The 14,104-nt window shown below is 48.7% G+C and overlaps 1 protein-coding gene across 1 annotated transcript in view; it reads right to left on the reverse strand.

Annotated features, from left to right (window-relative positions):
* LOC134968623 (mucin-19-like) overlaps positions 1-14,104 on the reverse strand; it is a 517,580-nt gene that overhangs the window by 109,065 nt on the left and 394,411 nt on the right. The window contains exons 56-57 of the mRNA XM_063944156.1: positions 13,112-13,366; positions 12,691-12,957 (exon numbers count right to left, since the gene is read on the reverse strand). Of these exons, the coding sequence (XP_063800226.1) occupies positions 12,691-12,957; positions 13,112-13,366 (522 nt within the window). The remainder of the gene's footprint in view (positions 1-12,690; positions 12,958-13,111; positions 13,367-14,104) is intronic.

Consider the following 14,104-nt stretch of genomic DNA (forward strand, 5'->3'; position numbering starts at 1 on the left):
AGCTAATTACCAGGGATATCATACATCTTATATACACATGTAACATTACAGCACTAGTGCGGCACCATTACTACAGTACACTACTCTGACAGCTAATTACCAGGTATATAATACATCTTATATACACACGTAACATTACATCACTAGTGCAGCACCATTACTACAGTACATTACTCTGACAGCTATTTACCAGGATATCATACATCTTATATACACATGTAACATTACATCACTAGTGCGGCACCATTACTACAGTACACTACTCTGACAGCTAATTACCAGGGATATCATACATCTTATAATAAGAATTTACTTACCGATAATTCTATTTCTCGTAGTCCGTAGTGGATGCTGGGACTTCCGTAAGGACCATGGGGAATAGCGGCTCCGCAGGAGACTGGGCACAAAAGTAAAAGCTTTAGACTAGCTGGTGTGCACTGGCTCCTCCCCCTATGACCCTCCTCCAAGCCTCAGTAAGGATACTATGCCCGGACGAGCGTGCATAATAAGGAAGGATTTTGAATCCCGGGTAAGACTCATACCAGCCACACCAATCACACCGTACAACCTGTGATCTGAACCCAGTTAACAGTATGATAAACGTAGGAGCCTCTAAAAAGATGGCTCACAACAATAAACAACCCGATTTTTTTGTAACAATAACTATATACAAGTATTGCAGACAATCCGCACTTGGGATGGGCGCCCAGCATCCACTACGGACTACGAGAAATAGAATTATCGGTAAGTAAATTCTTATTTTCTCTGACGTCCTAGTGGATGCTGGGACTTCCGTAAGGACCATGGGGATTATACCAAAGCTCCCAAACGGGCGGGAGAGTGCGGATGACTCTGCAGCACCGAATGAGAGAACTCCAGGTCCTCCTCAGCCAGGGTATCAAATTTGTAGAATTTAGCAAACGTGTTTGCCCCTGACCAAGTAGCTGCTCGGCAAAGTTGTAAAGCCGAGACCCCTCGGGCAGCCGCCCAAGATGAGCCCACCTTCCTTGTGGAATGGGCTTTAACAGATTTTGGCTGTGGCAGGCCTGCCACAGAATGTGCAAGCTGAATTGTATTACAAATCCAACGAGCAATCGTCTGCTTAGAAGCAGGAGCACCCAGCAGGTTGGGTGCATACAGTATAAACAGCGAGTCAGATTTTCTGACTCCAGCCGTCCTGGAAACATATATTTTTAGGGCCCTGACTACGTCCAGCAACTTGGAGTCCTCCAAGTCCCTAGTAGCCGCAGGTACCACAATAGGTTGGTTCATGTGAAACGCTGAAACCACCTTAGGGAGAAATTGAGGACGAGTCCTCAATTCCGCCCTATCCGAATGAAATATCAGGTAAGGGCTTTTATAGGATAAAGCCTCCAATTCTGATACGCGCCTGGCTGAAGCCAGGGCTAACAGCATTACCACTTTCCATGTGAGATATTTTAAATCCACTGTGGCAAGTGATTCGAACCAATGTGATTTTAGGAATCCCAAAACCACATTGAGATCCCAGGGTGCCACTGGAGGCACAAAGGGAGGCTGTATATGCAGTACCCCCTTTACAAAAGTCTGGACTTCTGGAACTGAAGCCAGTTCCTTCTGGAAGAAGATCGACAGGGCCGAAATTTGAACCTTAATGGATCCTAATTTTAGGCCCATAGACAATCCTGCTTGCAGGAAATGTAGGAATCGACCCAGTTGAATTTCCTCCGTCGGGCCTTACTGGCCTCGCACCACGCAACATATTTTCGCCAATTGCGGTGATAATGTTTTTGCGGTTACATCCTTCCTGGCTTTAGATCAGGATATGGATGACTTCATCCGGAATGCCTTTTTTCCTTCAGGATCCGGTGTTCAACCGGCATGCCGTCAAACGCAGCCGCGGTAAGTCTTGGAACAGACAGGGTCCTTGCCGGAGCAGGTCCCTTCTTAGAGTTAGAGGCCACGGATCCTCCGTGAGCATCTCTTGAAGTTCCGGTTACCAAGTCCTTCTTGGCCAATCCGGAGCCACGAATATAGTGCTTTCTCCTCTCCATCTTATCAATCTCAGTACCTTGGGTATGAGAGGCAGAGGAGGGAACACATACCCTGACTGGTACACCCACGGTGTTACCAGAGCGTCTACAACTATTGCCTGAGGGTCTCTTGACCTGGCGCAATACCTGTCGAGTTTTTTAATCATGTGGACGACTTCTGGGTGAAGTCCCCACTCTCCCGGGTGGAGGTCGTGCTGAGGAAGTCTGCTTCCCAGTTGTCCACTCCCGGAATGAATACTGTTGACAGTGCTATCACATGATTTTCCGCCCAGCGAAGAATCCCTGCAGCTTCTGCCATTGCCCTCCTGCTTCTTGTGTCACCCTGTCTGTTTACGTGGGTGACTGCCATGATGTTGTCCGACTGGATCAACACCGGCTGACCTTGAAGCAGAGGTCTTGCTAAGCTTAGAGCATTGTAAATGGCCCTTAGCTTCAGGATATTTATGTGAAGTGATGTATCCAGGCTTGACCCTAAGCCCTGGATATTCCTTCCCTGTGTGACTGCTCCCCAGCCTCGCAGGCTGGCATCCGTGGTCACCAGGACCCAGTCCTGAATGCCGAATCTGCGGCCCTCTAGAAGATGAGCACTCTGCAACCACCACAGGATGGATACCCTTGTCCTTGGTGACAGGGTTATCCGCTGATGCATCTGAAAATGCGACCCGGACCATTTGTCCAGTAGGTTCCACTGGAAAGTTCTTGCGTGGAATCTAACGAATGGGATTGCTTCGTAGGAAGCCACCATTTTTACCCAGAACCCTTGTGCATTGATGCACTGAGACTTGGTTCGGTTTTAGGAGGTTCCTGACTAGCTCGGATAACTCCCTGGCTTTCTCTTCCGGGAGAAACACCTTTTTTCTGGACTGTGTCCAGGATCATCCCTAGGAAACAGAAGACAAGTCGTCGGAACCAGCTGCGATTTTGGAATATTGAGAATCCAATCGTGCTGCCGCAACACTACCTGAGATAGTGCTACACCGACTTCCAACTGTTCCCTGGATCTTACCCTTATCAGGGAATCGTCCAAGTAAGGGATAACTAAAATTCCCTTCCTTCGAAGGGATATCATTTCGGCCATTACCTTGGTAAAGACCCGGGGTGCCGTGGACCATCCCTACGGCAGCGTCTGAACTGATAGTGACAGTTCTGTACCATAACCTGAGGTACCCTTGGTGAGAAGGGTAAATTTTGACATGAAGGTAAGCATCCTTGATGTCCCGAGACATCATGTAGTCCCCTTCTTCCAGGTTCGCAATCACTGCTCTGAGTGACTCAATCTTAAATTTGAACCTCTGTATGTAAGTGTTCAAAGATTTTTGATTTTAGATTTAGATTTAGAATCGGTCTCACCGAGCCGTCTGGCTTCGGTACCACAATAGTGTGGAATAATACCCCGTTCCCTGTTGCAGGAGGGGTACCTTGATTATCACCTGCTGGGAATACAGCTTGTGAATGGCTTCCAAAACTGCCTCCCTGTTAGCGGGAGACGTCGGTAAAGCCGACTTTTGGAAACGGCGAGGGGGAGACGTCTCGAATTCCAATATGTACCCCTGAGATATTACCTGAAGGATCCAGGGGTCTACTTGCGAGTGAGCCACTGCGCACTGAAATTCATTGAGAACGGGCCCCCACCGTGCCTGAGCTTGTAAGGCCCTATCGTCATACTGAGGACTTGGCAGAGGCGGGAAAGGGTTTCTGTTCCTGGGAACTGGCTAATCTCTTCAGCCTTTTTCCTCTCCCTCTGTCACGAGCAGAAAAGAGGAACCTTTTGTCCGCTTGCCAACAAAGGACTGCGCCTGATAATACGGCGTCTTATTTTGAGAGGCGACCTGGGGTACAAACGTGGATTTCCCAGTTGTTGCCGTGGCCACCAGGTCTAAAAGACCGACCCCAAATGTCCCCTTTCAAAGGCAATACTTCCAAATGCCGTTTGGAATCCGCATCACCTGACCATTTTACTGGTAGAATTGGACAACGCACTTATACTTGATGCCAGTCGGCAAATATTCCGCTGTGCATCATGCATATATAGAAATGCATCTTTTAAATGCTCTATAGGCAATAATATACTATCCTTATCTAGGATATCAATATTTCCAGTCAGGGAATCCGACCATGCCAACCCAGCACTGCACCTCCAGGCTGAGGCGATTGCTGGTCGCAGTATAACACCAGTATGTGTGTGAATACATTTTTGGATACCCTCCTGCTTTCTATCAGCAGGATCCTTAAGGGCGGCCATCTCATGAGAGGGTAGAGCCCTTGTTCTTACAAGCGTGTGAGCGCCTTATACCCCCTAGGGGGTGTTTCCCAACGCACCCTAACCTCTGGCGGGAAAGGGTATACAGCCAATACTTTTTAAGAAATTATCAATTGTTATCGGGGGGAAACCCACGCATCATCACACACCTCATTTTATTTCTCAGATTCAGGAAAACTACAGGTAGTTTTTCCCTCACCGAACATAATACCCCTTTTTGGTGGTACTCGTATTATCAGAAATGTATAAAACATTTTCCATTGTCTCAATCATGTAACGTGTGGCCCTACTGGAAATCACGGTTGTCTCTTCACCGTCGACACAGGAGTCAGTATCCGTGTCGGCGTCTGTATCTGAGGTAACGGGCGCTTTAGAGCCCCTGACAGCCTATGAGACGTCTGGACAGGCACAAGCTGAGTAGCCGGCTGTCTCATGTCAACCACTGTTTTTGTTATACAGAGCTGACACTGTCACGTAATTTTCAACAGTACATCCACTCAGGTGTCGACCCCCTAGGGCAGTGATTTTCAACCATTTTGAACTCACGTCACACCGAACAGGATTTTTAAATTGCCAAGGCACACCATCAGTTCCCCACAACCACTACGTGGGGGGGGGGGGGGAGGGGTCAACACACATTGACCTAAACAGGAACAATATATTGGCCTCCTCAGCCATTTAAACACATTCGCCCCCACAGTAATTGCAGCACACATTGGCCCCCACAATAGTTGCAGAAAATATTGGCCCCCATGGTAATTGCAGCACATAATAGCCCCCCACTGTAATTGCAGGACACATTGGCTTCCACGGTAATTGCTGCACAAATTGGCCCGCATGGTAAATGCAGAACATACTGGCCCCTATATTAGTTACACCACACATTGGCCACCACAGTAACAATAAATAAAAATTTACAGGAACCTACTGTAGTTGAGTAGGTTAGTTCTGTAGCTGTGGAGGAGGCAGGAGCTGTTTACTGTCTCCCACCTTCAGCGTTGCAGCCAGCGGTGAGGAGCGAGGAGCGAGGACACAGGAGCAGCATTCGGCCGGCAGGTGACGTGGAGGAGCACTGGGCGCGCAGGTGAAGTGGAGGAACGCGCTGAGTCACGCTGCTGCTCCATACAGGTTACGGGCCAGGCTGCGTCTGGGCTACCCGGAAGAGCCCAGCGCCGCCCGAGCCCGACATCGACAATATGATTTCAAGTGAGGCAGCGGCAGGGTTATGCAGGGGGCATCTCTGGCGGCACATATCAGAACCGCTGGCGGCACACTAGTGTGCCGCGGCACAGCGGTTGAAAAACGCTGCCCTAGGGGGTGACATCACTGTTACAGACACTCTGCTCCGTCTCTACATCATTTTTCTCCTCATACATGTCGACACAAACGTACCGACACACAGCACACACACAGGGAATGCTCTGATAGAGGACAGGACCCCACGAGCCCTTTGGGGAGACAGAGGGAGAGTTTGCCAGCACACACCAGAGCGCTATATATATACAGGGATAACCTTATATAAGTGTTTCTCCCTTTACAGCTGCTGTTTTATATTTGCTGCCAATAGTGCCCCCCCTCTCTTGTTTTACCCTGATTCTTGTTGCAGGGGAGAGTCAGGGAGCCGTCCTTCCAGCGGAGCTGTGAAAGAAAATGGCGCTTGTGTGCTGAGGAGAAAGGCTCCGCCCCCTTCACGGCGGCCTTTTCTCCCGCTTTTTTCAGGAAAACTGGCAGGGGTTAAATGCATCCATATAGCCCGGGAGCTATATGTGATGCATTTCTTTAGCCATATAAGGTTTTTATAGTGTTTTATTGCGTCTCAGGGCGCTCCCCCCCAGCGCCCTGCACCCTCAGTGACCGGAGTGTGAAGTGTGCTGAGAGCAATGGCGCACAGCTGCAGTGCTGTGCGCTACCTTATTTGAAGACAGGAACGTCTTCTGCCGCCGCTTTCTCCGGACCTCTTCGCTCTTCTGGCTCTGTAAGGGGGCCGGCGGCGCGGCTCCGGGACCCATCCAGGCTGAACCTGTGATCGTCCCTCTGGAGCTAATGTCCAGTAGCCAAGAAGCCCAATCCACTCTGCACGCAGGTGAGTTCGCTTCTTCTCCCCTTAGTCCCACGATGCAGTGAGCCTGATGCCAGCAGGACTCACTGAAAATAAAAAACCTATTTAAACTTTTACTTCTAAGCAGCTCAGTAGAGCCACCTAGCCTGCACCCTTCTCGTTCGGGCACAAAAATCTAACTGAGGCTTGGAGGAGGGTCATAGGGGGAGTGCACACCAGCTAGTCTAAAGCTTTTACTTTTGTGCCCAGTCTCCTGCGGAGCCGCTATTCCCCATGGTCCTTACGGAAGTCCCAGCATCCACTAGGACGTCAGAGAAAATAAGAATTTACTTACCGATAATTCTATTTCTCGTAGTCCGTAGTGGATGCTGGGGACTCCGTCAGGACCATGGGGAATAGCGGCTCCGCAGGAGACAGGGCACAAAAGTAAAAGCTTTAGGATCAGGTGGTGTGCACTGGCTCCTCCCCCTATGACCCTCCTCCAAGCCTCAGTTAGGATACTGTGCCCGGACGAGCGTACACAATAAGGAAGGATTTTGAATCCCGGGTAAGACTCATACCAGCCACACCAATCACACTGTACAACCTGTGATCTGAACCCAGTTAACAGCATGATAACAGCGGAGCCTCTGAAAAGATGGCTCACAACAATAATAACCCGATTTTTGTAACAATAACTATGTACAAGTATTGCAGACAATCCGCACTTGGGATGGGCGCCCAGCATCCACTACGGACTACGAGAAATAGAATTATCGGTAAGTAAATTCTTATTTTCTCTGACGTCCTAAGTGGATGCTGGGGACTCCGTCAGGACCATGGGGATTATACCAAAGCTCCCAAACGGGCGGGAGAGTGCGGATGACTCTGCAGCACCGAGTGAGAGAACTCCAGGTCCTCCTCAGCCAGGGTGTGCCCCTGACCAAGTAGCAGCTCGGCAAAGTTGTAAAGCCGAGACCCCTCGGGCAGCCGCCCAAGATGAGCCCACCTTCCTTGTGGAATGGGCATTTACATATTTTGGCTGTGGCAGGCCTGCCACAGAATGTGCAAGCTGAATTGTACTACACATCCAACTAGCAATCGTCTGCTTAGAAGCAAGAGCACCCAGTTTGTTGGGTGCATACAGGATAACAGCAAGTCAGTTTTCCTGACTCCAGCCGTCCTGGAAACCTATATTTTCAGGGCCCTGACAACATCTAGCAACTTGGAGTCCTCCAAGTCCCTAGTAGCCGCAGGTACCACAATAAGCTGGTTCAGGTGAAACGCTGACACCACCTTAGGGAGAAACTGGGGACGAGTCCGCAGCTCTGCCCTGTCCGAATGGACAATCAGATATGGGCTTTTGTGAGACAAAGCCGCCAATTCTGACACTCGCCTGGCCGAGGCCAGGGCCAACATCATGGTCACTTTCCATGTGAGATATTTCAAATCCACAGATTTGAGCGGTTTAAACCAATGTGATTTGAGGAATCCCAGAACTACGTTGAGATCCCACAGTGCCACTGGAGGCACAAAAGGGGGTTGTATATGCAGTACTCCCTTGACAAACTTCTGGACTTCAGGAACTGAAGCCAATTCTTTCTGGAAGAAAATCGACAGGGCCGAAATTTGAACCTTAATGGACCCCAATTTGAGGCCCATAGACACTCCTGTTTGCAGGAAATGCAGGAATCGACCGAGTTGAAATTTCTTCGTGGGGCCTTCCTGGCCTCACACCACGCAACATATTTTCGCCACATGTGGTGATAATGTTGTGCGGTCACCTCCTTCCTGGCTTTGACCAGGGTAGGAATGACCTCTTCCGGAATGCCTTTTTCCCTTACGATCCGGCGTTCAACCGCCATGCCGTCAAACGCAGCCGCGGTAAGTCTTGGAACAGACATGGTACTTGCTGAAGCAAGTCCCTTCTTAGCGGCAGAGGCCATGAGTCCTCTGTGAGCATCTCTTGAAGTTCCGGGTACCAAGTCCTTCTTGGCCAATCCGGAGCCACGAGTATAGTTCTTACTCCTCTACGTCTTATAATTCTCAGTACCTTAGGTATGAGAAGCAGAGGAGGGAACACATACACCGACTGGTACACCCACGGTGTTACCAGAACGTCCACAGCTTTTGCCTGAGGGTCTCTTGACCTGGCGCAATACCTGTCCAGTTTTTTGTTCAGGCGGGATGCCATCATGTCCACCTTTGGTCTTTCCCAACGGTTCACAATCATGTGGAAGACTTCCCGATGAAGTCCCCACTCTCCCGGGTGGAGGTCGTGCTGAGGAAGTCTGCTTCCCAGTTGTCCACTCCCGGAATGAACACTGCTGACAGTGCTATCACATGATTTTCCGCTCAGCGAAGAATCCTTGCAGTTTCTGCCATTGCCCTCCTGCTTCTTGTGCCGCCCTGTCTGTTTACGTGGGCGACTGCCGTGATGTTGTCCCACTGGATCAATACCGGCTGACCTTGAAGCAGAGGTCTTGCTAAGCTTAGAGCATTGTAAATTGCTCTTAGCTCCAGTATATTTATGTGGAGAGAAGTCTCCAGACTTGATCACACTCCCTGGAAATTTTTTCCTTGTGTGACTGCTCCCCAGCCTTTCAGGCTGGCATCCGTGGTCACCAGGACCCAGTCCTGAATGCCGAATCTGTGGCCCTTTAGTAGATGAGCACTCTGCAGCCACCACAGAAGAGACACCCTTGTCCTTGGAGACAGGGTTATCCGCTGATGCATCTGAAAATGCGATCCGGACCATTTTTCCAGCAGATCCCACTGAAAAGTTCTTGCGTGAAATCTGCCGAATGGAATGCCTTCGTAAGAAGCCACCATTTTTCCCAGGACCCTTGTGCAATGATGCACTGACACTTTTCCTGGTTTTAGGAGGTTCCTGACTAGCTCGGATAACTCCCTGGCTTTCTCCTCCGGGAGAAACACCTTTTTCTGGACTGTGTCCAGAATCATCCCTAGGAACAGCAGACGTGTCGTCGGAGACAGCTGCGATTTTGGAATATTTAGAATCCACCCGTGCTGTCGTAGAACTACTTGAGATAGTGCTACTCCGACCTCCAACTGTTCTCTGGACCTTGCCGTTATCAGGAGATCGTCCAAGTAAGGGATAATTAAGACGCCTTTTCTTTGAAGAAGAATCATCATTTCGGCCATTACCTTGGTAAAGACCCGGGGTGCCGTGGACAATCCAAACGGCAGCGTCTGAAACTGATAGTGACAGTTTTGTACCACGAACCTGAGGTACCCTTGGTGAGAAGGGCAAATTGGGACATGGAGGTAAGCATCCTTGATGTCCAGGGACACCATATAGTCCCCTTCTTCCTGGTTCGCTATCACTGTTCTGAGTGACTCCATCTTGATTTGAACCTTTGTATGTAAGTGTTCAAATATTTCAGATTTAGAATAGGTCTCACCGAGCCGTCTGGCTTCAGTACCACAATATAGTGTGGAATAATACCCCTTTCCTTGTTGTAGGAGGGGTACTTTGATTATCACCTGCTGGGAATACAGCTTGTGAATTGTTTATAATACTGCCTCCCTGTCGGAGGGAGACGTTGGTAAAGCAGACTTCAGGAACCTGCGAGGGGGAGACGTCTCGAATTTCCAATCTGTACCCCTGGGATACTACTTGTAGGATCCAGGGGTCCACTTGCGAGTGAGCCCACTGCGCGCTGAAACTCTTGAGACGACCCCCCACCGCACCTGAGTCTGCTTGTAAGGCCCCAGCGTCATGCTGAGGACTTGGCAAAAGCGGTGGAGGGCTTCTGTTCCTGGGAATGGGCTGCCTGCTGCAGTCTTCTTCCCTTTCCTCTATCCCTGGGCAGATATGACTGGCCTTTTGCCTGCTTGCCCTTATGGGGACGAAAGGACTGAGGCTGAAAAGACGGTGTCTTTTTCTGCTGAGATGTGACTTGGGGTAAAAAAGGTGGATTTTCCAGCTGTTGCCGTGGCCACCAGGTCCGATGGACCGACCCCAAATAACTCCTCCCCTTTATACGGCAATACTTCCATGTGCCGTTTGGAATCTGCATCACCTGACCACTGTCGTGTCCATAAACATCTTCTGGCAGATATGGACATCGCACTTACTCTTGATGCCAGAGTGCAAATATCCCTCTGTGCATCTCGCATATATAGAAATGCATCCTTTAAATGCTCTATAGTCAATAAAATACTGTCCCTGTCAAGGGTATCAATATTTTCAGTCAGGGAATCCGACCAAGCCACCCCAGCGCTGCACATCCAGGCTGAGGCGATCGCTGGTCGCAGTATAACACCAGTATGTGTGTATATACTTTTTAGGATATTTTCCAGCCTCCTATCAGCTGGCTCCTTGAGGGCGGCCGTATCTGGAGACGGTAACGCCACTTGTTTTGATAAGCGTGTGAGCGCCTTATCCACCCTAAGGGGTGTTTCCCAACGCGCCCTAACTTCTGGCGGGAAAGGGTATAACGCCAATAATTTTCTATCGGGGGAAACCCACGCATCATCACACACTTCATTTAATTTATCTGATTCAGGAAAAACTACAGGTAGTTTTTTCACACCCCACATAATACCCTCTTTTGTGGTACTTGTAGTATCAGAAATATGTAACACCTCCTTCATTGCCCTTAACATGTAACGTGTGGCCCAAATGGAAAATACGTTTGTTTCTTCACCGTCGACACTGGAGTCAGTGTCCGTGTCTGTGTCGACCGACTGAGGTAAATGGGCGTTTTAAAGCCCCTGACGGTTTTTGAGACGCCTGGACAGGTACTAATTGGTTTGCCGGCCGTCTCATGTCGTCAACCGACCTTGCAGCGTGTTGACATTGTCACGTAATTCCCTAAATAAGCCATCCATTCCGGTGTCGACTCCCTAGAGAGTGACATCACCATTACAGGCAATTGCTCCGCCTCCTCACCAACATCGTCCTCATACATGTCGACACACACGTACCGACACACAGCACACACACAGGGAATGCTCTGATAGAGGACAGGACCCCACTAGCCCTTTGGGGAGACAGAGGGAGAGTTTGCCAGCACACACCAAAACGCTATATTATACAGGGACAACCTTATATAAGTGTTTTCCCTTATAGCATCTTAATATATAATAATATCGCCAAATAAGTGCCCCCCCTCTCTGTTTTAACCCTGTTTCTGTAGTGCAGTGCAGGGGAGAGCCTGGGAGCCTTCCTAGCAGCGGAGCTGTGTAGGAAAATGGCGCTGTGTGCTGAGGATAATAGGCCCCGCCCCCTTTTCGGCGGGCTTCTTCTCCCGTTTTTCTGACAACCTGGCAGGGGTTAAATACATCCATATAGCCCCAGGGGCTATATGTGATGTATTTTTAGCCAGCATAGGTACTTTCATTGCTGCCCAGGGCGCCCCCCCAAGCGCCCTGCACCCTCAGTGACCGTTGGTGTGAAGTGTGCTGAGAGCAATGGCGCACAGCTGCAGTGCTGTGCGCTACCTCATGAAGACTGAGAAGTCTTCAGCCGCCGATTTCTGGACCTCTTCTCTCTTCAGCATCTGCAAGGGGGTCGGCGGCGCGGCTCCGGTGACCCATCCAGGCTGTACCTGTGATCGTCCCTCTGGAGCTAGTGTCCAGTAGCCTAAGAAGCCAATCCATCCTGCACGCAGGTGAGTTCACTTCTTCTCCCCTAAGTCCCTCGTTGCAGTGAGCCTGTTGCCAGCAGGACTCACTGAAAATAAAAAACCTAACAAAACTTTTACTCTAAGCAGCTCTTTAGGAGAGCCACCTAGATTGCACCCTTCTCAGCCGGGCACAAAAACCTAACTGGGGCTTGGAGGAGGGTCATAGGGGGAGGAGCCAGTGCACACCACCTGATCCTAAAGCTTTTACTTTTGTGCCCTGTCTCCTGCGGAGCCGCTATTCCCCATGGTCCTGACGGAGTCCCCAGCATCCACTTAGGACGTCAGAGAAATACACATGTAACATTACATCACTAGTGCGGCACCATTACTACAGTACACTACTCTGACAGCTAATTACCAGGTATATAATACATGTTATATACACATGTAACATTATATCACTAGTGCGGCACCATTACTACAGAACACTACTCTGACAGCTAATTACCAGGGATATCGTACATCTTATATAAACATGTAACATTATATCACTAGTGCGGCACCATTACTACAGAACACTACTCTGACAGCTAATTACCAGGATATCATACATCTTATATACACATGTAACATTACATCACTAGTGCAGCACCATTACTACAGTACACTACTCTGACAGCTAATTACCAGGGATATCGTACATCTTATATAAACATGTAACATGAAACTGACCTATTGCAGCTAAAAGATATGAGAAATACTTACTAGTATACACATATGCACTAACAGGTAAACTCTGATACCCCCGGGCTCCGACTGTTACCACAGTAATGGTGTAATTAGTCCCAGATATCAGGCTCTGAAGGGTGGTATTTGATGTGTTACTTGCTGCAGTCCAAGTGTATGTAGAACTCCCATAAGTTATATTATATGTCTTTATTACACCTGTCATATTGGCCGGCTCTCCCCAAGACAGTGTGATGAAGTTTACTCCAACTGTGGTAAAGGTTACGTTCCCTGGTGGGGTTGGATCTGTGTAATAACATAGAAATACAATTAATAGATGACATATACAGTCTATGTACAAGTAATGAGAATACACATGTTAGAGGGAGAGTAACAGGACAAGAAGTGCAGAGTCTATGTATGATCACATGATAAGTCACGTGACCCCGATCATACTCACACGTGGCCTCTGTCACTCCAGCGGATGTCTGGCTGCAGTTACCACTAAGTGTCTGTACAGTGACTGTATATACCCTGCCTGGTGATAGCCCTGTCATATTCCATTGTGTAGCATTAGTCTGTGCTGTGACATTTATGTCTCCTGTCAGAGTGACTTGATAATAGTCCACGTTTACTGATGGTTTTATCCATGAGATTCCGAGAACATTAACCGACATGTAATTGCTGAGTGTGATGTTGGCAGCCAGTCCGGGAACTGAAGGGAAATGTAACACACATATTAGATATTGTCACAGACATTCCGCAGCATTGTGTTTAGTATGTATATATGTAACACCTCTCAGATACCAGCATTTTATATATATATATATATATATGTAACTTAGTTCTAGAGCATGTAATTTCCCCTTCAGCATTCAGATCACAGTAAATGTAGAACTGGATGTATGATTTTTGTTTGCTTAGAATATATATATTTCTCTACTGATAAGATTTTATAGCATCTTACACTTACAGTCACCTACAGTATGCTTAGGAAGGCAGAACGGGATGGGGACAGGAAAGTGTAACCTGGTTACAGTGTGGGCATGTACATGTAAATGTGACCAAGGCAGACCGGGACACATATGTGTATGCACCTTAGTGGCGCAGGAAGGGGGGGTTTCTGAGTACCCGGAAACCCCCCTGATAGACTTTTTCTATTCACACTGGCCAAGAGAGCAGACATCACGTTGTTAGCCCCCCCCCAATATGCCGCAATTCCAATAAAATGAAGTAATTTTGTCTCCACCTCCTCCGGATAGACCCGTGATTGGCAGCATTTTGCAGTGAGGGAGAGGGTTCTAATGACATCACGTGTGTAATGTTCTCTATTTTATTCCAATATCTCGCCAGGCCAGAGCAGGTAGACCACTGCTTCCCTCACGGCCATTACACTGCACCTCATACTGTCATACTGTCCCAGCATCAGTTGTCAGTTGTGTGTGACTGAGTC

This window comes from Pseudophryne corroboree, chromosome 11 (assembly GCF_028390025.1).
Source record: "Pseudophryne corroboree isolate aPseCor3 chromosome 11, aPseCor3.hap2, whole genome shotgun sequence".
In the NCBI taxonomy this organism is placed as follows: Eukaryota; Metazoa; Chordata; class Amphibia; order Anura; family Myobatrachidae; genus Pseudophryne; species Pseudophryne corroboree.